This window comes from Sceloporus undulatus, chromosome 10 (genome assembly GCF_019175285.1).
Source record: "Sceloporus undulatus isolate JIND9_A2432 ecotype Alabama chromosome 10, SceUnd_v1.1, whole genome shotgun sequence".
Lineage (NCBI taxonomy): Eukaryota > Metazoa > Chordata > Lepidosauria > Squamata > Phrynosomatidae > Sceloporus > Sceloporus undulatus.
In genome coordinates, this window is record NC_056531.1 from 4,061,216 (window position 1) to 4,084,907 (window position 23,692).

Consider the following 23,692-nt stretch of genomic DNA (forward strand, 5'->3'; position numbering starts at 1 on the left):
AGATGTGGGCAAGGGAGCTTCACCTTTTATTTCCTTCACTTTCTGGGGAAATTCTTGAAGCAGGGATATGCTGTATTTGCTGCTGCTGCTGGATGTAGGTTTCAGTAGGAGTTCGGCGGAGATCCAGCACAGGACAAGGAGACCCAGCATAGGAGTATACTGGGGTCTGGATGTGGGAGTTAAGCTGCTGGGGATGGCGACGTGTATAATCCTGGGTGATAACCTCCTGTAGGAAAAGAACACAGCCTTGGTTTATGGGTAATTCCTTGCAATGTAGTAGGAGAGAGATTTTTTGGGATAAAGAAGGAACTTGTCTGCTTTCCCACTGAGATGTGGCTTGTGTGGTGCAGTGTGGCATAAGCAGCACTGCTGCTCAGAGGGATCTGTATACTTTCCCGGTTACTTTTCCACAAGCAAAACTCCAGCAGGGATAGCCCAGGACAAGGAAAGACCAGCCACAGTTACTAGGTTTCCACAGCTTTATTATTCATGTTTTCAAGGACGAGGTTAGATCTCTTATTTGGAAAATATTTCACAGTTTGGTCACCTGCAAACCTTCTCTCTTTCTAGGGATTACTCTCTTGATTTTAACTGTGGAAAAAAAACCTGCATATTTGCTGTTGGAGCAAAGACTCTCCTCCCCAAAGAAGACATTAATTGTATTTGGAATGGCTGTCAATACAACAGAAAAGTCTTTTGAAGCCCCAGGAAGGGAAGGGAAGGGAAACCAGAGGCCCACTGGACAGCTCTTCCAACATAATAGGCGACATCTGCAGGATGGCTAAATTCTAGGATGCATCCATGTGCAAACATGCTACCTGAATGTTAAACATGACATTAACCGGAAATAATATACTCTGAGGTTCAGGGCAGAAATATAACCCATTTCACAAGTCTTGCATAGATCATTATTTCCAATAGAAAACTGTCACGTTTACTGGCGCTCTGCCCAAATCTTGCCTGAGATTGCAAAACATCAGGCCACTGGTTCTTTCCAGAAAGACGACGGAATGAACCACCCCTTCCCAAAAAAAAACACTGTCCTGTGTGGCATTCACACGGAAGGAAAATAAAAAGTGCTACTTACATTAATATGCTGAGCTAGGGTGACAACCCGCTGGTGGCCTTTGGTGTTCTGTGATCCCTGGAATGGGAGGCCTGACGGTGACTGCTGGCCCTCTGAGAGCTGGTGGAGTTGCTGCATGTGTGGCATTTCTGTTGCAGAAGGCTTGAGTGAACCTGCAGGCAAGGAGAAAAATACGCACAACAGCCCAGGATGAGTTAAAGTGTCTGGAAGATGACATACAGAGTGTTTTTTAAAGCATACACCGAAAACTGTGATATGTAATGAGAGAGATGTGTGTTTGTTGCTGTTCTTGTTCTTGGTGTGTGCCTTCAAGTCATTTCCAATTTATGGCGAGCCTAAGCCATACCTATCATGTGGTTTTCTCGGCAGGATTTGTTCAGAGGGGGTTTCCCATTGCCTTCCCTGAGGCTGAGAGAGTGTGGCTTGCCCAAGGTCACCCAATGGGATTCCATGGCCAAGCAGCATTTGAACCCTGGTCTCCAGTCACAGTCCAATGCTCAAACCACTACCCCACGTTGGCTTTCTGTTAAGTGACACATATAGAAGCTTATTACATGTATTATTAAACCAGCTTACCTCTTAAGGGTTAATTCAGGAGGCACCCTGATCTTATCACACACTTTTTACCGCCGAAATGGCTGCCCAAATACATCCTGGGGCCATCCCCGCTGGCAGGTCTACTCCTCCCGGGTCTTTTTGAACCGAGGAGTTTTCCGATTTAAGAAGCGGGGATGGACCCGGGCTGTATTCGGGCGGCAATTTTGGTGGTAAAAAGAGTGTGATAAGATCAGGCTGCCGCCTGAATTAACCCTTGAACCAGACAGAGGTTAGCCGGTTTAATAATACATGCAATGAGCTCCATGTAGAGGCCCAGCACCAAAGAATCTGAACTAGGAATAAAGCAGATTTGTTCCCATATAATGTATGGAATGGCCGGAAGTGTGAGACATGTGCTAAAATGATGCCAGTGGAAAGTTTCTGACGCAAACAGGCAAACCTCCTCACCTGACTGTTTTGAGCGTAACTCATGTTCTCTTCCACGTCCTTTCTCAGGATCCTGGGAAAGCTTTGTCCCTTTCTCATGCAGCATACTGGGGGAACTCACAGGACTTACTGCCTCAATGCCGTCAGAGCTGTAGCCTCCATGGAAACCTGAAGGGCATAAAGATGGCAAGGGTTCTTAAATAAGGACGTTAATTCCATCTAGGCATTTCTGTGGCTGTTTCAGAAATGTCATGCTGAATTTTACAGAAGTGATGGAAGAAATCTCTGAAGATTGTAATTAACGTATTAAAAAATTATGGCAGCTTGCCCTGCCTTTCTTCCATACTTGGCAATGCAATGCAAAGCAATGTCCTAAACTAGCCTTTCCTATTCTGTGTTCTCCAGATACATTGAATTATATCCCCCTCATCCCGGCTGGGTAGAGTTTTAATCCAACACATCTGGGGAAGTCTGTTCTAACCTATGTAAACATTTGTGGCTAAATACTTGGCAGCCCCTAGTGACAGCAAGGAAGTGGGAGGAATGACACAGAGACAAATGGATCAGCTTTTCAGAATACTCTATCTATCTATCTATCTATCTATCTATCTATCTATCTATCTATCTATCATTGTCCTTGGGTAGGCAGAATGCCAGACACTGACATACCAGAAAGCAGAAGCTTAAGGTAAAATGGAGTGAAATCCAATATATCACAGCAATATAGGAATGTGAGCATTTTCTATCACAGCTAGAAGCATCTGCCCTTATATCTCAAAGAAGTTTACTACTAGGTTTACTACTGAGGGCTTTGCTTTTCATTAGCTTTGGCTGGTATGCCAGCTGCATTCCTGCTTGGAGAAACTGGACCTGATTATTGTCATCCATAGTCTAGACTGGATTGGTACTATATGAAGAAGGATCCAGAAGCCTCAGTAGCAGCAGCCAGAGTGTTGTCTGGCATGAAATGTTATCGTCGTACTGCTCCACTGCTACATCAGTTGCGGAATGTGCCGTGGTATTGCAAGGTTTCATTTCTGAAAGGCCCTTTAACTTTCAAAAGACATCCGCTGGCAGAGATACACAGAGCTGCGTTGTGAACAATCTACAGAGTCAGATTATTCTGAAATAATAACATTATTATTATTATTTTTTAATGTGACTCTAGCCTCAAGACGTTCCAAGACAAAGAAGTACCATTTCCTATGGATTCGGATATCTCATAGAGTCTATACAGACAGGCCAAAATAAAGATGCTTTGAGTCACTTTGGAGGTAAGCTGTTTAAATGATGCATGCATCCTAAGAGGCCAGAAGCTGTGCCAAAGCTGCGCTCCAATCCTTAGGAGTGGAGCATGGCTTTGGCGCAGGTTCTGGCCTCTTAAGATACGCGTGTCATTTAAACAGCATACCTCCAAAGTGACCCGAAGCAGCTTTATTTCAGCCTGTCTGTTTGGGCCCATAGTTAGCAAACAGGGTCACTCTCACTGCTGTTGCACCTAATGTTGTTCTTGGATTACTAAAGCAATAGGCAATGGTCTTCATCCTCACCCGCTAAATGCACCACTCACATGCTATGACCAATAGACATCACATATAAATACATCAAGCCATGCAATGTATTCTCAAAACAAAGTCTGAGCCGGATTGATGATACAGGAACAAAGACCAACCACAACTCTGGAAATGAGTCCATCCAAAAAGCATTATGCAAAGGCATGAAACTGATAATGATTGCTTTCTCATTCACATTCCCTCGAGGACCTCACTTTCCTGATCCACCCTTGTCCCAACCATCCCCTCCAGACCCACAGTTTTGCATCAGAGTAACAACATCCCAGAAACAGAATCAATACAGCAACAACTAGACAAAAGAAATTAAAGGGGGAAAAAACCCAAAATGATGGTGGGCAGGAATTAAAAAGATAGAAAAAGTGGGAGGATACGCACACAATCGAAAACAGGCCGTCACCACAAATGCAAAAAAATAAATTTGAAAAATGATGGATTAGGGATGGAGGATCTTTTAAAAAAATATATCTGTGTTTCAAGGCCACAAACTTGGGAGTACCGCCCCACTCCCCCTCCAATTTCTTACCATCACTATTGGCGTCGTTATTTAGCGAGCTTCTCTCTCGCTTCCCCTTATCGCAAGAAATTTGACGCATGATAATCACATCTATGAAGCTGGCCGCTGTCATGGTGGTCTTACCGAGTGCTCGGAGCTCCTGTTCCTGTACTGAAAAGGTTTTACTCTTTTCTCTACTGGGCTGCTCACTGGCCGAAACTGTGTCCAGCGACTGGTCCAGGGGCGCATGATGCTGAGGCTGGTTTTTCCCCTGTCCTCTGCTATACGGGTGGGTCGAGCCTGGCCCAGAGATGGGCAAAGGCCGCGGTTCCATGGCTTTAATGGGCGAAGGTGACTTTGCTAGGCCTGCCCCAGCGGACACCTTTGAGGTGAACAGGCTGCTGTCAGTCTGAGGCCGTTCTGTTTTGGCATCTTGGGCCCTGGAGGCCTCCTTCTGTATGTGGGTGGTATCCATCACAGATGGGTAGATATCCATGCCACTTACGGAGCTGCGCAATGACGATGTTGAGGAGTAGACTGAGGAGCGAACTGGTGATGTGGTGGTGGTAGTGGTGGTGGAGGAAGAAGAGGAGGAAGAAGAGGACCTGAAGAGCAGAAGAGAAAATAAGAGACATACTGGGGAAAAATAACATCTCTTCTTCCACAGGGCCATCTGCACTGTCTGACACACTATGTAGTAATGGGATTAATATTATCATTTATTTCCACAGCAAAGAACGTATAAGTTGAAGTTCTTCACATAAATACGTGCTGCATGTTCTTGATTACTACAGCAACCACAACCTTTTAAATGCCCTCCTTGCAACATGGCCACTACCTGTGCAATCCCTCTCTAGGTGCATGCTCTTCACTTGTATTTAAAGTGCTGGAAAACGCACAATGTCATTTCACAACTACCTTCCTTCTTGCCCCAGCCACCCAGATATCCATTAGCACTTGAACAGTTAGGTTGTACCGTAGAACTGAAGGGGTAAGGCACTCCGAGGACATCATCTTCATGTTTGTATTGTGCAGCACACTAGGACGCTGTTGGATGTTCTCTTGGGTGCGCGGGGAGACAGGGGAGTGCTTCTGGCTGTGAGAGTGTGCCGATGAACGGCCGCTACCCTGGTCTGTACCTGTCACAAAACACGAACAAGCATAGTGAAACATCCAACATGGAAAATTTGGAAAGGAGAGCAGCAGGGAAATGGCAATGTACTTCTGGGGGTGCTAGTAGGCATCTCCCCTTCATCATAGAGAACCCTGAAGATATGCTCAGCTAACCTGGTCTCCATATGGGGGCGTGTTCCACATTGGTTGTGGCCGCTAAGACCGACTTCTTGCGTTCCTTTTCACGCTCCCTTTCACGGTCCCGTTCTTGCTCCCGTTCACAAACTGAAGATCCTATCTGCTTGGTCAAGTGACTGGAGGCTCCTGTGAACCAATGGCAATTTTATACACAAAACCCCAGAAATACAACCATCTGAACATGCTCAAAAAGCAGGGAGTTTGACTTCTCTCAATATTAAACTTCCATCTACCCACTAGCCAAAGAAATGTGCAACTACAAAATAGTAACAGTAAAAATAATAAAGAATCTGAACTGTCAACATTCATAACAGAACATCTGTCTCCTTAGCAGAGTATGTATTTACCCAGTGGGCTTTGCCCAGGTCCCAGAAAGCCTCCAACTGTGGTCTGCAAGTGGCAGAGAGAACACAGAGGCTATGACTGCATGTGGCTCTCAACCTGTCACCCTGTGGGTTCTCTCCCTGGCAGGCAGGCCTCATGCCATGCTACACATTCAGATAGATCTAATAAAAGTTCTGGCCAATTTTTCTCCATCTCTGGTGGTAGGCACTTTTTGTGCATACCACTGTAATCAAGATGGCATCTTGATGCTAGGCCCACATGTAGTACTGCAGATGAGTGATTCAGAAGTACCCAGTGGGATTTCCCCAGGTCCAAGAAAGCCTCTGATTCTGGTCTGGCTTCTGGGCAGAACACTTCTCTCTTGATAAAAGAAAAATGATCAAGGCTAGTGGCTGCTTCTCTTTGCAGTACAGCTGCCTGCAGAGCTTGACCTCCCCTCAGTTCTGTGGTTGCCATCCCTTTGGTCACTCCAAATGTATACAAAAGGATGGCAACCAGGATCAGCATCCCTATTTTAGGCAGATATGCTGAGTCCAGTCTGCCATCCCTTAGTGTATATTCTATAAAAACATTTTTTTCTTTTCTTCTCTTGTCCCTGACTCTTCTTTGCACCCTTGAGCTGTGAGCTTTCTTGCCAAACGTTTTTCAAGAAAAACCTTTTTTTAGAAGCACCTAAAAGTGCTAGTTTCTGCATTCTGAACCAGCCTACCTGGGGAGAGTGGCGAGCTGCTGTGTCGACTGCTAAAAGGCTGGGGTGCGCTGTGGATGTATGCGATCCGATCCATGGAGGGGGCAGAGGTGCCAGGGTTAGGGGGCACAAGCACAGGCAGGTGTGGCACTTGAGACAGGTCGATTATTCCTGCTGGGAGAAGCATGAGAAAGACAGTCGGTTAGAAGAAACTCTAGGGAAGCACAGAACCAAGAGGATAGTACCCCCTGATGGTATAGCCTGGCACTGCAATATTTGGGAGGGTAACTTATTCTGGATAAGGACTGTCTAAATTTTACTGGGTACGAAGCTTTTGTTGCCTTCAGCCTGCTTCGATACATCTGATGAAGCTGGCTGTGAACCATAAAGGCTTATGCCAAATAAAACTGGTTAGTTTTTATTCTGGAATCCAGTATTTTTCCCCTCCTGCATTTTTGTATATTGCATGGCTACTGCGGTTTTCAGGTTGCCTCCTCTACATAAATATTTTATTATTTCCAAGATTTATATCCCACCTTTCTCCCACAGTGGGATTCAAATAGAGTATCACCTGGGAGGCTTGGTGCCAAACCAGCCTGTAGCTTGCTCAAAGTTAATGACAGGCAAAGAACTAGGTACCCCAAACCCAGCAGGAATCAGACACTGCTATTTGCCAGCTCAACTACATTATTTACCTGTAGTCAAAGAAAACAGATGGACATTAGGAGAAGTGGATTGTATGTTGCTAAAGGATGTTAGTTAATCCAAGAGGCCCCTTCTGTTTACCACCAGAAGTACATGTCCAATTGAGAGTACCTTCTCAACCATTCCATCTCCTAGCTGTTTGCATCCACTTCTCTGTGCAACATTAAAATGCTGCAGCTGAATGATGCCTTTAAGAGCCATTAAGCTAATGGCCTTCACTGAGACTATTGAAATTGTCAATGGTCTGAAATATGCTTCCTTATCTATTAGGGGAAAATTGGCTCTCATCGTTTTAACATCACCGAGGAACAAATGCATTATGGCAGAACCTTTTGCAGACAAGAATCTGCTTCCCACTTCTTGCATCTGACCATGTCAGGCTCACAAAAGCCATACCAAAAAAAGTCAGTCTTTGAAAGAGTGATAGGACTCCTGTAGAGCTTGAAACATTTATTTCAAAAAGTATTTTGTTCCAATACTTGCTGGGCGAGGGACACCCGCCACATTACTGTTGCTTTATGATCACTTCTCTAAAGCAGCTATTTGTCGCGCGTTCATCGCACGCATGTTTTAGTTAGTGTTGCTAAGACAGGAATGCATTCTTACAGGTGATAGTAAGGTGGTTAGTCCACCTTTTACCTAAGGTAAGGGTCCCATGCTATTGTCTCCCGTTGGAGTTCTGACTAAAATAAGTTTCTTTACTAGCCATTTCCTTCTTCATAAGATAGAGAGCCAATATGTAGCACTTCATGTTCCCTGTGGGGCAATGCCTTATGCTGACTCTCTGATTCCATGCTCAGAAGGAAGGAAGAGACTGGTACAGGAGATTCTCTTAAGCAACACTGCAAGTGATAGGATCTTGTGCCGCTCAATACAGTAGGGACCCTTGTTCTAAATAAAAGACAGAGCCATTAGCATCTTGCTTGCTTCCTTCTATTGCGGCTAGTGACAAGCAACATTCCCTCCTATTATATTTAGTAAAACGTTATTGATTGAGGGAAGAAAGTAATGCTCACCATTCCGCTAGTCGCACAAATGGCCACAAAAGCAACTCATTACATGTAACTATGGGCCCAAACGGACAGGCCAAAATAAAGCTGCTCTGGGTCACTTTGGAGGTATGCTGTTTAAATGCTACATGCATCCTAAGAGGCTGGAAGCTGCGCCAAAGCCCCGCTCCAGTCCTAAGGGCTAGAGCGCAGCTTTGGCACAGCTTCTGGCCTCTTAAAATGTGTGTGTTCATTTAAACAGCATACTTCCAAAGTGACCTGAAGCGGCTTTATTTTGGCCCATGTGTCCGGGCTGTTCATATTACTTAAGACTACCAAGCTCTGGACCCTTGCTTACTTTTGCTAACACAAACACGGTGCCAAACATCTCCATGGCCACCCCTGCCACCACCCCCAAAACTAGACTTCTCAATCTGCCCTTCGAGAACATCAAGGTTTCCAGACCTGCGGCATAGTTGAGGGCTAAGGAAGGCTCTCGTGGAGACAGACCACGCAGCAAGTCAGCCCTCTGTGCCATGGCAGTGGCGGCTGCAGCATTGTGGTGCATTTGTTGGGAGGTAATGTAGTCATTGATGATGGTCTGCCTGTTCTCCATGGCGGCAGTGTCTGGGTAGCCACGGATGAGGTATGGCGGGTAAAGATGAGGGTACGTTGGGCTAGGAGCCAGGTGCCTCGGCAGGTAATATGCAGCTGCTGGATAGAGCAGGGACAAAAGTCTTCTTTTTCACATGCTACAAATCTTCAGCAGTTTGACTCATGAGAGTCATAGAATCATAGAATCATAGAGTTGGAAGAGACCGCAAGGGCCACAGCCCCATTCTGCCATGCAGAAAGTCTACATCAAAGCATCCCTGACAGATGGCCATCCAGCCTCTGCTTAAAAACCTCTAAGGAAGGAGACTCCACTACACTCCGAGGGAGTGTGTTCCACTGTCAAACAGCCCTTACTCTCAGGAAGTTTCTCCTAATGTTGAGGTGGAATCTCCTTTCCTGTAGCTTGCATCCATTGCTCCGGTTCCTATTCTCTGGAGCAGCAGAAAACAAGCTTTCTCCCTCCTCAATAAGACATCCCTTCAAGTATTTAAACAGGGCTATCATATCACCTCTTAACCATCTCTTCTCCCGGCTAAACATCCCCAGCTCCCTAAGGCATTCCTCATAAGGCATGGTTTCAAGACCCTTCACCATTTTAGTCACCCTCCTTTGGACACGCTCCAGTTTCTGAACATCCTTTTTGAATTGTGGTGCCCAGAACTGGACACAATATTCCAGGTGGGGCCTAACCAGAGCAGAATACAGTGGCACTATGACTTCCCTTGATCTAGACACTATACTTCTATTGATGCAGCCTAAAATCGCATTGGCCTTTTTAACTGCTGCATCGCACTGTTCACTCATATTCAACTTGTGGTCTACCTGGACTCCCAGATCCCTTTCACAGCAACTGTGATCAGGGCAGTTGGCTCTATTATCCAACACTCAAGCTCTCACTTACTTTATTTAATTTGCATTTCTCCATAAGCTTCCCACAGACCTGAGTCCAAATGCTTCTCCTTTCTCCTTACCCTTGTGCATCCAGCTCTTGACAGAACTTTATACTACCATTGTGGCCAGACTCTCCCAGGGTTAAATGTCCATATTCTTACAAACTGATCAAACCCACAGTGAGACTTTACAAGGCTTGCTTAATCCACCCAATGGACTCCAGTCACCACAATCATTTATTTGCTGTGTTTTGGCAAACCTAAGGCACTTTTACCTGCTTCCAGGGGGATTCCCCTGGGGATAGCAGCAGGGTCGAAGGGTAATGGAATATGTCCCCTGTAAAGGTCCACGCCACTCACTCCTCGGAGCAAGTGCTCATAGGGAGACATGGGGTGATGGTGGTCTGCAAGAGTAGCATGAGGTGACTTGGAGCTGGCAATTTCTCTTGGTGTTGGGGTGATCTTTCTGTCCTGGGACACAGGCTTTCCAGCAGAGATGCTTCCTGTCAAACAAGAAATGATAGATAAGAATAGCTTCTGTGGAAGCATCTGGGAGAAACCTGTTGGTAATAACATCAAAATCACAGGGAGGTGAAAAATGGTTTTTCCCGCAGTTCTTCCAGCTGTTTCTTTCTTTCCCAGGCTTAAAACAGAGATTGGGAGGAGGAACGAAATCACAGATGGGGTTTTTCACCTGCATCCCAGTAAGGCATTTTATGGAATAATGCAACATAAATGTATACTACTAAATGCCCCTGTAGTAGTAAAGTAGAACCATTTAGTAGATGGGCGTTTTCACCTGCATTCCAGTAAGGTGTTTAGTGCAATAAATGCAACATAAATGTATACTACTAAATGCCCCTGTAGTAGTAAAGTCGGGTCATTTCATAATAACTACAAAATGGGCCTACTAAATGCCCCTGGCAGGCATCCCTTGTGCATTAGAACTATTGAGTCGGTATTCTCCCTCCTCTAAAAAGACTCTATTTCCTTTACAAATCAGGTTCTCCCCACCAACTTACACTTAACTGTAGCTGTGGAATGGGATTCAAAACATATTTGGAAGGAGGAAGAAGAGGAGGAGGAAAGGTCCCTTGCAATCTTGCTTGCAGAGTGTGAGCCACATGTATGATTTACAGAAACACCAGCCAAGAGAAACTTAGAAATGAACACGATGGTGTCTTTAACAAACATGTTAACTCTTTTAAAAGGGTGGAGGCAATCAATCATAAACTCATTTTCATTAAGGCTATATTACCGTATAGCTAGGAGAAAGCTAAGTGCTTCCTTTTTTCAGATGGACGGGTCATGCCCAGAACAACTACGCATACAAAGTAAAGTGTCTCCCTCTACAAAGGCAGATAATCCAGCAGGCAGAAAGTATCTCCAATCTGGAATGAGAGGCATCTGACTTCTTGAACAGAGCCTGAGAGCTGAAACATCCCTGAGAAACCTGGATGCTGAGAAAAAGCAGGAAAAAGCCTCCCAGCTTCTTCCCCTTGGAAGGTACCCAAGATGGCTTGTTATATACAGTTGGCCCTCCATTTTCTCAGGAGATCCGTTCTGGCCCGCCCCTGAGTGTGCGCCCCATTGAAAATAGCAGAGGTTGCCCCTCTGTGGATTTTCGAGGCGGTGGATCTCAGATCCTTGACTTAGGAGGGGCAACTGTATGTCTAAAAGGCAAAATACAAAGTATCTAAAAAGCATGATCAGAAAAAGCTCTCAGACCCAAAAGAAAGCCACACTTAAGGTTTGTGGGAATGCATCACCAACCTTCATGCTGCCTTGGGGTTGTCTCCCGTGTGGAGACTGGGGACCCTCGGTGCAAGTGGCTGCCAAAAGCTGTCCCATGGGCTGACTGGTGGTCTTCATATGCGAGGGGGCTGTGGCGAGGCTTTCCCGGCTCTGGCACAATAACAGGGGCTCCCCTTGTGATTAAGCCCCCCGAGTTTGCCACGACACTGGACCTGTTTTTCAAACTCTCGTCATAAGCTCTTTCTAGAGTCCTTGGGTCCTGCATGACATCCATAGCATGGACAGGATGAAAGGGCCTCCCTGGGCTTCCAATAATAGACCGCACATCATGTTTTTTGGCACTTGCTGAAGGGGTGTTGTCATACTTCAGTGGGGTACCCTGGAGATACAAATTGAATGAAGAAGAGAAAGATCAACCATTTGACATGAGAAAAAACATCTTGGAAGATCACAACTGACCTTCTGAGGAGCATTTTAAGTTCAGCCTACATTGCAGGAAAAACTCCATGTCTTCTTTATTTATGTTACAAGCTAATTTCCATTTTTACAGATTATTGAGCGTGAACAGTGATAGAACAGGAAGATATAAAGCCAGACTTCTTTGGATATTGCCCTCTTGGTCTTTACGTCATACACCTTCTGGGAAGCCCTTTCTTCACTGATTTCAATGCCAAGGAAACCCTGATTGCCTACTGCTTTTCAGAAGGTTCTGGAACATGTTCTAAGGACACATGCTCTGGCTCAGTTCACACATGATATGCCAGCAAACCAGCAGCAGAAACCATGTTTTGACATGGTTGTGCAAAACATGGTTTGTACTAAATATGGCTTGGTGTGATCCAGACGTGTGGATGATCAAATCATATTTATGGTTGCTATTCTACTTCCAGAGGCCACATCACAAGAACAAGTAACCGCAAATCCTTAATAAACCTATATGCTCAAGCCCTGGCTTGGACTCTCAACTGCAGTTAGTTCAAACCCATTTGGCCATGATGTTTCCACTAAGCCTCAATTTATGCTGAACACAGGCCAAACCAGTCAGATCTCGTGACCTTAAAAAACACCCAGCATTTCTCTAGTAACTACTTACAGAGGAAGATGTGGGCAAATGATTTTCAAGGAAGCCCACCCACCATTACTGAGCATTCCGTTGCGGAAACCTTGCTAAGCTTACATGGAAGCCAGGAGTTCCCCAGACACTAAGTCCCATCACTCTGCATCACAGCTGCTCAGCTATACACTGATTTGTTTTCATCTGCCGCTAGAGGCAAGTGGAGTCTTTGTATTAAGAAGAGCAGCTTTCTGTAAAAGGCAAACACAGGCCAAACTAAATGCTCCGTTCTAATGCACAAAGCTACTTGGAATGGGAGTAGATGGCAAGACTGTTGGTCTGTCCCTGCACCTTAAAACAAGCCAAGGTGGGCAAAGGAACTGGCTCCTTTTAACAGGGAAATCCATCACAGACAAGGTGTTGGAGTGAGATCTCCCAAAAGTGGCATGAAGGAAGGTGGTGATTTACTTCTAAATCTGCATGCTCACCTCATCTCCCTGGCAGAACTGGGCAGACTACAAACTTCTTTGACCAAGGCCCAGCACAGCTAGTAGGGAAATGATTCAAACGTTTAGCAGCCCAGAATAGTGGGATCCGCTTCAGCATTACTGCTTGCAAACAAAAGTAAGAGGCGTGCCTAGGAGGATATGGAAGGAAGACTAGATCCAGATCCCACCATAGCTATGCACTTTATGCAGTGGCCTTAGACCAAAGCCCACTTTTGATGCAACATCAAGAGGGAAACATACTTTTGTCTTAAATATCCCCTCTCTGCCAAAACCAATGTGAATACCTGGGTAATAGACCCTTCCTTTACAGGCCTTGTCATTAGAGGGACATCAGGTGTGCGCCTCAGCTCCTCCCTGGGGATCTCATGGATTGATCTTCCTGCTTCTTTCACAGTGGCAATGAGGCCTTCATGCACCGCTTTCATTTTCAAAGGGGTGAGGCTCTCGTGAGTCCTGACCTTGTAGGCATCGGCTAAGTCCCTTGGCGGTGTGCTTTCCCTCTTGAGTTGTTTGGCTTCTCTTCTGAGGTAGTCCTCAGGGGCCTCCACATAGGATCGAGGTATACCTAGAAGAAGGTGCCAAGAGGGAAAAAAATCCATCAAAGGACTTTTACAGAAGTTCATGCTACTCTGTGAAGTCGAAGGCTTTCATGGCCAGCATCCATTGTTTTTTGTGGGTTTTTCGGGCTACGTGGGCGTGTTCTGGAAGAGTTTATTCCTGACGTTTCACCAGCATCTGTGGCTGGCATCTTCAGAGAATGCTGGTATGGAAGAGAGTGGGGTGTGTGTGTGTATGTGCATGCTGTGTGACCCCACTCTCTTCCATGTCGGCATTCTCTGAAGATGCCAGCCACAGATGCTGGCAAAACGTCGGGGGTAAACTCTTCCAGAACATGGCCACATAGCCTGAAAGACCCACAAAAAAGTTATGCTACTCTCTCCCTTTCCCTTCCATGTAAAACCACTGATTCAGTTACTTGGCAGAAATGCATACGCTTAAAATACAGAGGCCAAAATTCAGTCCACGTGTGACAAAACAAAAGGCGAATCTACAGCTCCGCAACGCTAACAAGCCGTGAAATTTCCAGAGATAACTTAATATTGTCATCCAAAAACTGACACTATTACATTAGCCCAAACCTTGACTACAGTAAGGCAAAAAAGGACTGCTTTGCCCCATAGCCAAACTGAAGTTGTCCCTTTCACAGCATCTTCACATAACTGGAACAAAGAACAAGATCCTTTGCACTTTCCTTGCACTAGCTAACACTAGGGGACTTATGGCTGCCACAGCCTTGTCACACAAACTCTTTCTGGGAGAAGAGAGGGAATCGGGACACATAGGTATGTGTGTGTGTGTGTGTGTGAGTTTTGTGTGTGTGTGTGTGTTGGGAGGGATATACAACTGTTAGCTTCTGACAGGTCCCACACCCACTTGAAACCAGCTCTGAAAATATAATCTCAAGCTAAATAGACACAAAAACAAAAGGAATAAGAATAAGACCAATTGAGTCCCATCTCTGGGTGAAACTAGGCAATGTATAACAGTAGAATAAAGAACAGAGGAAGCAATGGACAAGTTGGCTGTCACTGCAGAGCTGGATTTAGCTTGGGAATACCCCACTGCTTGCACTTAAGATAGGCAACAAAAGCGAACTACAGTACTACTGTAACATGATCAGAAATGAGACAGTGCCGTGACACCGACAGTCAAGTTGCACACTCAGGTTATTATGTTTACATTCTTGTCACACCTCTGACATGGTTACCTTGGGTGATAGAGCCCCGGATGTGATGTGGTTCTTTTAGGTTGAGGGGACTGTGTCTGTCTTGTGGGATGGTTCGGCCCATGAGACCTAGAGTGCCCCCCAACACACACACACACATACATATATAAAAGAAAGAAGTTACGATATTTCAAGACATGCACATTTTAATACTCCCGCACCCCTCCTGGGAACTGACATTTTTGAATGCTTTAGCAATCAAAGTCCAGAACACAAAAATAAAACAAAGGACTTCCAATGTGAAGTCGAAGGCTTTCATGGCCGGCATCCATAGTTTTTTGTGGGTTTTTCGAGTTATGTGGCCATGTTCTAGAAGAGTTTGTTCCTGACGTTTTGCCAGCATCTGTGGATGGCATCTTCAGAGAATGCTGGCATGGAAGAGTGTGGGGTGTGTGTGTGTGTGTGTGTGTGTGTGTGTGTGTGTGTGTACATACTGTGTGACCCCACTCTCTTCCATGCCAACATTCTCTGAAGATGCCAGCCACAGATGCTGGCAAAACGTCAGGAACAAACTCTTCTAAGGCATAGCTGCATAGCCAAAAACCCCACAAAAAACAAAGGACTTCCACTTTCTGGTTTTGTTACCATTGTGTCTTTTGGCAGTTTGGGGATGCCTGGATTCCAAATGCTGCCACAGAATAAGCATGCACATGCGAGGCCTTTTTAAAAAGCCATCTTAGGGTTCAAACATGCTTGATAGAAAGAAGTATCTATTTCTTACTTTTAGTCAACATTCAAAACTCTATCTGTTTCTTTCTATAGTTCACAAATTTGCTCTCCATCATGACTCTCTAGCTTGGTTCATAATGCCATGTAATTCTTAAAACACATGAAGGCACCAGAAATTGAATTATATTCTTCACCAGCTTAAAGCAATGATTGTAAAAGCCCACCTTCTATGCCACCAGGTGAACAACGTGGGGCCCTTCCTTCCATCATGTCATAGGTCCGCTTTGTGCCACTGCTCTCATGTGAGGCTCCGATGTTTCTGTTGTTCTCTTTGGGACACTGTACGGCAGCAAGGCCACCTGGGAGAAGGTCAAAGAAAGCAAAAGAAGGCAGGCGTGAATGCTAAGTGACATCAAGAGACTTTGAGGTTACTGTTCATTCTTTATGCTCAGTCCAGAACTTCAGTGAATGGGTCACGCATATCCCAAGGAATTTTTTGAGGCTCCCGTTTAGCATAACTCAACTGGCTTTTAAAATATTACCGAAATATTCCCTTAAGCACCTTCACTGTCTGGCCAGCGAGACACCAAGAGATAAATCCAGTCTTGAGGTCAAGTCACACAAAACCCTTTTATTTATGGATGTTCGGATTCAGTCGCATGCAGTATTCCTGCCTTTACCGAGCTGAAGAAATGAACCAAAGGGGTGGTAAATGCAACATCAACTTGGAACAATATTGTGAAAAATAGACTTGTTGAAACTTCTTCTAAGGTTAAAAAGCCATTTATAGCTATGGAACAGCTGCTGAAAGTGGCCACATGCTCATATGTGTGCACTAGAGGCAGTGCATTCTTCTTTGGCAGCTCCTGAGCCTATTGGTTTTTTTTTTAAACTCTGGAGGATCTCCAATGCCTGTATGAGAAAACCGCCACTAAGAGGGGAAACCATGCCAGTGTAAGCATGGATAATCTGCACAAGTGACTCTCAATTATGGTTAACATTTATCATCATTCAGTGTGTATTTGCCAGGAGGACTTGAGCCCGCAGAAGGTCCTGAACTTGGATCCAGAGGGATGCTAGAAAAGGATTCAGGTTTTGCCCAAGCACCTAGCTCAGGCTAGAGCGAGAATTGACAAAGAGACCAGCATGCAAAACTCTTAACGGCAAGAAATGACTATGGAGAACTCGCAAGATCAGATGTACTTTCTGCTCTCCGAATAAAAGTGACTCAGCTGTAGTCTTCTCCAGCCCACCCTCACCTTTACCTTGTCTCCCTTCCCTCCAGCTAAGCAACCCGATAGGAAATACAGCTCTGCATTTCGGTTGGCCAATAAAAGTTATCACTGAGAGTGTTGCCAACAAGCCTTGAAGATATTCCCCGGAATGTTTTACCAAAATCCAAAATCCCTGGAATTCCCTAATATTTGTTGTTGTTGTTGTTATTATTATTATTATTATTATTATTATTATTATTCAGTCAAAATCCCCAGAAAGAAATTAATTAAATTCCCTGGATTCCGAATTGGCCACACTGATCACTGATGGATTTTCGTTCTGAATGGAGTTATGTGAGGGAGGGGGAAGGTACAGTCCTCCCGCTATTCTCACGGTCTTTGGACCTGCATCCCTCACTTATGTGTGAGGGACGAATGGAGGGGGAATGAATGGAGTGTGTGCCCATGGTGCGCACCTGCACGCCCCCGCGCCTATATTCAAGCCAATGGGGCCTGAATATAGGGGAAACTGTTTTTGCGAGGGGATCCGGAACAGATCCCCCGTGAAAAAGGAGGGGCAACTGCATTTTTAAACTCTCACCCCTCCTTCTGTAAGTTCAAATAATTCAGTCAGTACTCACAAAGAGCGAGAGAGAGTTGAGATGCATGGTATTTGCATTCACACTCACACAACTTGGCTGCATCCTGTCATCAAGGAACATCTGCGCCAAACGGTTTCTAATGTAAGGGGTGCTGCGTTTTCCCTGACACCCCCCCATCCCACCCCCATCCCAGTATACTCCTGGCAAAGCGGGACAAAAGAAGAAAAAGAGGATTCTGTAAACATTTCCCTTCCTCAAAGAAGAGTCATTAGCAATGACAATAACCAATCTTGCCCCATTCAAGCTTACAGACGCTGCGCAGTTTTGCCTCATAAGAGCTCTTTTATCGGCAAGTATAATCAAGGCATCAATATGTTGACAGCGCACTCCTCCCTTCTTCCTGCTCACCAGAACTCATCCTCACAGATTTATTTATTTGCAAACTGTTCTCGCCGTACATCCACGGCTAAAATTTCCACAGAGAAATTTAAATCGTCATACTGTATATAAATATTAAAATGTCCGATCAAGATGTTCTCCCTCTGCACAGTAGGAACCCATATGGCCCACTGGACTATTGTCATGTGTTCCTGCGGCAGTGGAAGCCACCCACTGGGAAAGAAGCCCTGCATGGATTTCCATCAGGGTTGACTCTGCCAAGTAGCTCTCGGGAAAGTCCTGGCTAAGTCTATTTATCCAACATTTGCTGCCGAGGGGAAAGTTAAAAAACAGGGACGTGAGCGAGGAAAATTACTTCTCCCGCATGACCAAAATAGATATGGTGCAAAAGGCGATTGTAGTATCAACCCATTGCGGACTTTAAGAAAGGGATGAAAAATCCAAGATGCTGAAAAGTCTAACCCTGGCCCCTGGATCTCAGCCTCCCTCTTCCTTAAGCAGATCAGTTCTCAAAAACCTAATATATTCAAAGAATATGGGCAGGGTTCCACGACTCCAGAGAGAGAGCATGGAATACATACAATCAGTGCCTGCTGCTCGGCTTGAAAAAGTTAATCTTTGGATGACAGCTCCCAGAATCCCCAGCCAGCATGGCAAGTGGCCATGCTTGCCAGGGGATTGTAGGAGATGTGGGCTAAAAAAGTAACTTTGCTAAGCTCTGCTGCTGCTCAATATACACAAGACTCACTAGGCCGATAGAAAACCTCCAATCAGTTCATGTAGTCAGTATGCACCAGTGAGATGTGGCAAGCCAAGAGCATTTACAAGTCCTCTAATAACTGACGGTAAAAGTAGACAGAAGAAAGCCCTTAGCCGATCTTCCTAGACTTCAGATAATGGTCAAAAAGAAGGGAGTGGGAAGAATTCCAACTTCCCAAACAGAGTACTCATTCCAGTAATTCCAAAACTTGTTGAAAATAAAGTTGGCCTCACACTATGGGCTTTGAAGAGTTCTTTCCCATACTGAAAAGGTGTTTCTCTAATGGATATCTGGATAGGTCACTACAAGCTTTGTTATGTGCCTTCGAGTTGTTTCCGACTTATGGTGACCCTAAGGCAAACCTATCCTGAGGTTTTCTGGGGCTGAGAGTATGTGAGTCGCCCAAGGTCACGCAATGGGTTTCTATGGTCAAGCGGCGAATTGAATCCTGGTCTCCAGAGTCGTAGTCCTATGCTCAAACAACAATGCTCTTAGTGCTTACAATGGGCCAATTTGCTTATATATTGCTATTATGACAAAACTATGGTTTGCTATTTCATTCAAGCAGGGCAAAATGCAATTCGTTTAAACAATAATTTAATCATGATTTGTATCGATAAATAATTACACTTGTCCCTCCATATTTGCTAGGGTTAGTTGCACAAAACCCCCATAAACATGAAAAAACCACAAATAACCAAAACACCACGTTTTTACCTGAGAAGACACCTCTCTAAGAATCTCTAGGTCCTCCAGGGCAACTCTGTGGTCAACGTCCGACAGACACTGACCAAAGAACTGCACTGGAGGAGCTACAAATGCCTAGTGGAGCATTCTCTCTAGGAATCTCTAGGTCTTTCAGTGCAACTTTTAGTTAATGTTGACCATAGGGTTGCACTGGAGGCCCTAGATATTCCTAGAGAGAACATATTAATCAAATCCGTGAATAATCAAATTCGCAAATATCAAAGCCGCAAATATGGAGGGATGACTGTAAAACTAACTGCATTTGAACCCACAACAAAATGTTTCTAACCTCTTCCTTCTCCATGTGCTTGAGAATGGGATGGGTGTTTGAACCTGTGGCTCAAGTATGGTCAGACCTATCTCTCTAAACTAGTTTAATGTTCCAAGGGCTTAACCAAGGCTATACATAGATTGACATTGGTAGCTTCTATGTTTGAAGCCTTCCCTCACATGCAGTACAGAGGAACGTGAGTCCAGTCAAAGTGGAGAGGGATTCCGACTCACCATCGTAGGTCAGGACATGTCCCTTCTTCCCCTCGTAAATGACATGTCCCTTGGGCAAGGCATCTTCTCTCACTTTCTCTCCTCTGCTGGGGCTGTCTTCTCCAATTATCCTGGTAATGGTTCCTTTATACAGCACTTCGGCTGGGGTGCCCTTGGAAAAAGACCAAGATCCGCATTTAACAGTGTCATAAGCAATTAAGGCAGAAGCAAAGCATGCATAGACGCACACAGAGAGACACAGACAGATGAACACTCTGTTCCAAGAGGCAAACCGAACAAAAGAGAGCAAGAACAAGCAAACGCTAGCCAGAACTCAGCTTCCTGCTGCAACCAATGGCCAGAAACTTACAGCTTAATTATCAAAGTGCTCAATAATGATGAACTGGAGTTTTGGCAGCAGAGGTGAGGCAGGGAAGGGGAGGTATGGGTTTCATCTAAGGTTTGCTGGGAAGTGATAGAGTTAAGTTGAAGATGAAAATGACAGGCATGACAGACAAAGGAAGAGCAGTGACTCTGGCATCATCTACTATAAACCTGGTGGAATGTAAATCTGACATGGATACATATACCAATATACACAGATTGAACCTTCCTTTGACCACATCAAGTTCCTTCAGACAGCATTTCATGCTGCTCTTTACAAATACATGTGCCAGGTCTCTGCAATATACAGAGACCGCTCAGTTTCTGCATGTATACCTTGCTGTCTGTGGGACACAGATTTGCATTCGTGAAAGAAAACGCTTTCTAAAAGAGTCAGTGAAGTTCTATTATGTCAGATCCAATCACAAATTTGTCTAGGTCAGTAATATCTATTCCAGAGATGGGAAATTTTTGGAACTCCAGTTGTTTAGGCATGCAGCTTCCATAATGTCTTAGCACTGGCCATGCTGGCTTGAGCTTCTGGGAGCCACACTGCTCTTGTCACTAAGGAACCTCCCATCAGTTTTCAACCCCAGACAATAGCATGAAAAATAACAGCAAAAAGGAGACCTACATGCGTGATGGAGCCTCGATACGTGATGGGAGAGTCTGACGGTGGCCTTGTGCTGGGGATGCCTTTTGTGATGCTTCCTCCTGACATAGAGCCCAAGGATGTACCTGCAGCACAGAATCAAATCAGAAGCCTGGAGAAGTCTAGCCATTGCAAGTGAATGATTCAATGGGAGTAATGTCTATCCAGCAGCCATTCTGAAGCATTTTGGACACTGAAGAGGCTGGGGTATTATCTACTTTGACTGACCAAAGCTCTCCAGGCTGTCAGATACAAAAGACCAAACCTGAGGTGTGCCAGGCAGTTGCTTTACTACTGAGACAAGTTGCCAGTCCTATCTTAAATCTTCCAGTCCTATCAGATAAGGACTGGCATCCTGTTAGTGAAATACCCATGTGGCAGTTGTGGGGAATTATTCTGCTGATACCAGTGGAAGTGCAGCTGTGCATACAGCGACACTGCACACTGCAGTTATGCACGGTGCACTTCAGTTTCAGATTGCTCACTGCAGCACAACAACCCGGTCATTGAAATGTGTTGTGCAATGTTGCTATTCTGCAAGGTGTGTTTTTAGTGCTGGCATCTTTTGCATGCAGACATTTATACTACACTGAGTGGATGCTGAGAAAGACCGTATTGTTTAGGCAGATCGTTGACACCTGACTTCACTTTCTGTGAAAGGAGACTGAAATTTATATGGGTGCTGGATTTGTTTTTTTCTGGTATGTTTTAACACAGTGATTTACATTTTTAATCTTTTTATTCATTTTATGTAAGGTTTTTAGGAGCACCACAGATGAGATGCACAACATCAGCAGTACATGACTCAGATTGCAAATTGGTTGCAAATGACTTCAGAGTTACACTAGAGTACCTTCTTGCTATGCAGCAAGTCATTCCTTAGGGGCATGTCTCTCAGCTTGCATGCTGTGAACTGTCTTACCCCGAAGAACAGAGTTCTCTTGAGATGTCTGCACAACCAAGCCTTCTGGTTGACCAGCCTGACTCCGAGGAGAGAGCTGTTCCTGTTTCACTCCAGGGAAAGGTACTGGAAAACATGAGCACATAAAGCATCACTGTTACTGCATGGCATTGCAATCAGAGGGAGTTCTTGCTTAGCTTTTCTCATACCAATTTAACGGAAGAGGGTCCAGTTTTAATATTTGTATCGTCACTCAAACTGTTTGTCTTACCCAACTTCTTGGGGTCCACCGTCAAGGGCAAACCCATGGCGATAGAGCCGATGGGGACTTTTGCATGCTCAGAGCTGGATGGTGTTTGAAGCTGAAGAGGCACCCCCTAAAAAGGTATAGCGAAAAGCTTTTGTTATTTTGGTGGCACAAGTGCAGACAGATGCCAAAAGCAACAGATATAGCAAGCAACCCTGAAATCATACCATCTGAAATGACAGGTGCCAGAATGAATGAATGAATGAATGAATAAATAAATAAATAATGAATCACAGATCTGGCAAAAAAGGACCCATTTACCAACATAGAATATTGTCAATGTATTCTCTATGCACCAATGCTTAAGCTTTTACCTGCGAAATAGAGCCAAGGGGCCTTTCAAGAACAGAGGGATGTTTGGTGGAGATGAGAGGAGGAGGATTAGAGATGGTTGACAATCTTTGGAGACCAGGGCGAGAATTTTCATGTACATTTAAGGAGACTGGGTGACCTGCATTCAGAATAAAATAAAATCAAATGACAAAAATACTTATAACCAGTACTTGTTAGTTTACAATAAAGATCGACTTTGTTTCAAGATTCCCTAACTAGGCTATAAAACCAAAGTGATCAATGCCAGCTTGCACAATTGGTATCCCACTGAGCCACAAATAGGTCCGTGGTCATGTGTGGTTGTCTAGCCAGAGGCTCCATAAATGTGGGTTTGCTGACTGCCTAAACTGGAGGTCACTCTGCATCTGTCCAGCCGCAAAACACATTGAGCAGCCTGTGTTTTGGTTGGCAATCCGTACGTTACACAGTCCTGATCTAAAAAGCATCCAGGTTAATACTGTACAGTGGTGCCTCGGGTTACGAAAATAATTCGTTCCGCGGCCGCTTTCGTAACCCGAAAAGCCTTCGTAAGCCGAAATGCCATAGGCGCTAATGGGGAAAAAGCCGCGGCTCTGCCGCGGCTCCATTTAAAATAGCGCCGGAGTTTTTTCGTAACCCGAAAAAACTTTCGTAACCCGAAACAATAATTCCCTATGGGATTTTTTCGTATCCCGAAAAATTCGTAACCTGGGTATTTCGTATCCCGAGGTACCATTGTATTTGTTCCTGCAATTCTTTCTGCTGATCTCTACTCATTTTAATGGGTTCTTCCACTCCACAGAACCATAGATCTACCAGTGCTGTGCTAGTAAGCAATGCATAGTGGAAGATACTGCTACCTATATCAAAACATTTAGATTCAACAAAGCCTGAGTACTGAAAACCAGTCAGTAGGCACATGAACTTGTATCTGTCTGACTCACCTGATGGGTTGTACTGAAACACATGGGGGTCAGTGTGGGGAGAGCTTCGGATCACATCCCTCGATGATCCTTGGTAAGGAGGCCAGCAGGTAGTCATGACAGGCTCAGCATCAAGCTTCTGTCCCTCTGGAAGGGAGGTGAAATGGACTGGTTTTTCTATAAGAGAAACAAAGAGCAGTAAATAAGAAAGATTTCTGCTTCTTGAAGACAAGTGGTAGACAAAAACCTGGGATTGGCAACTATGACTTGGGCTAGTACAGTGGGCCCTTGGTATCCACTGGGGTTTGGTTCCAGGACTTCCTATGGATACCAAAATCCATGGATGCTCAAGTCCCACTAAATACAGTGGCACATTAAAATGGTGTCCCTTAGATAAAATGGCAAAATCAAGGTTTGCTTTTTGGCATATATATATATATATATATATATATATATATATATTGAAGCCATGGATAGTTGAATCCGTGAATAGCTGAATCCGTGGATATGGAGGGCCAACTGTAATTTTTGCACATAATTTTAACTCCTGTACC

The 23,692-nt window shown here is 44.8% G+C and overlaps 1 protein-coding gene across 25 annotated transcripts in view; it reads right to left on the reverse strand.

Annotated features, from left to right (window-relative positions):
- Window positions 1-23,692, reverse strand: part of NCOR2 (nuclear receptor corepressor 2) — a 284,263-nt gene that overhangs the window by 14,085 nt on the left and 246,486 nt on the right. For 14 of the 25 annotated variants that reach the window (XM_042441337.1, XM_042441335.1, XM_042441342.1 and 11 more), the window contains 19 exons: window positions 23,160-23,315; window positions 22,218-22,354; window positions 21,868-21,973; window positions 21,618-21,722; window positions 20,678-20,781; window positions 19,681-19,831; window positions 15,679-15,813; window positions 14,768-14,854; window positions 13,284-13,564; window positions 11,455-11,815; window positions 9,957-10,184; window positions 8,642-8,890; window positions 6,504-6,656; window positions 5,426-5,575; window positions 5,115-5,277; window positions 4,169-4,743; window positions 2,093-2,239; window positions 1,088-1,239; window positions 24-226 (listed from right to left, as the gene is read on the reverse strand). In XM_042441337.1, coding sequence (XP_042297271.1) covers window positions 24-226; window positions 1,088-1,239; window positions 2,093-2,239; window positions 4,169-4,743; window positions 5,115-5,277; window positions 5,426-5,575; window positions 6,504-6,656; window positions 8,642-8,890; window positions 9,957-10,184; window positions 11,455-11,815; window positions 13,284-13,564; window positions 14,768-14,854; window positions 15,679-15,813; window positions 19,681-19,831; window positions 20,678-20,781; window positions 21,618-21,722; window positions 21,868-21,973; window positions 22,218-22,354; window positions 23,160-23,315 — 3,643 coding nt within the window. The remainder of the gene's footprint in view (window positions 1-23; window positions 227-1,087; window positions 1,240-2,092; window positions 2,240-4,168; window positions 4,744-5,114; window positions 5,278-5,425; window positions 5,576-6,503; window positions 6,657-8,641; window positions 8,891-9,956; window positions 10,185-11,454; window positions 11,816-13,283; window positions 13,565-14,767; window positions 14,855-15,678; window positions 15,814-19,680; window positions 19,832-20,677; window positions 20,782-21,617; window positions 21,723-21,867; window positions 21,974-22,217; window positions 22,355-23,159; window positions 23,316-23,692) is intronic. The other 11 variants (XM_042441361.1, XM_042441359.1, XM_042441362.1 and 8 more) reach the window with 6 other exon arrangements.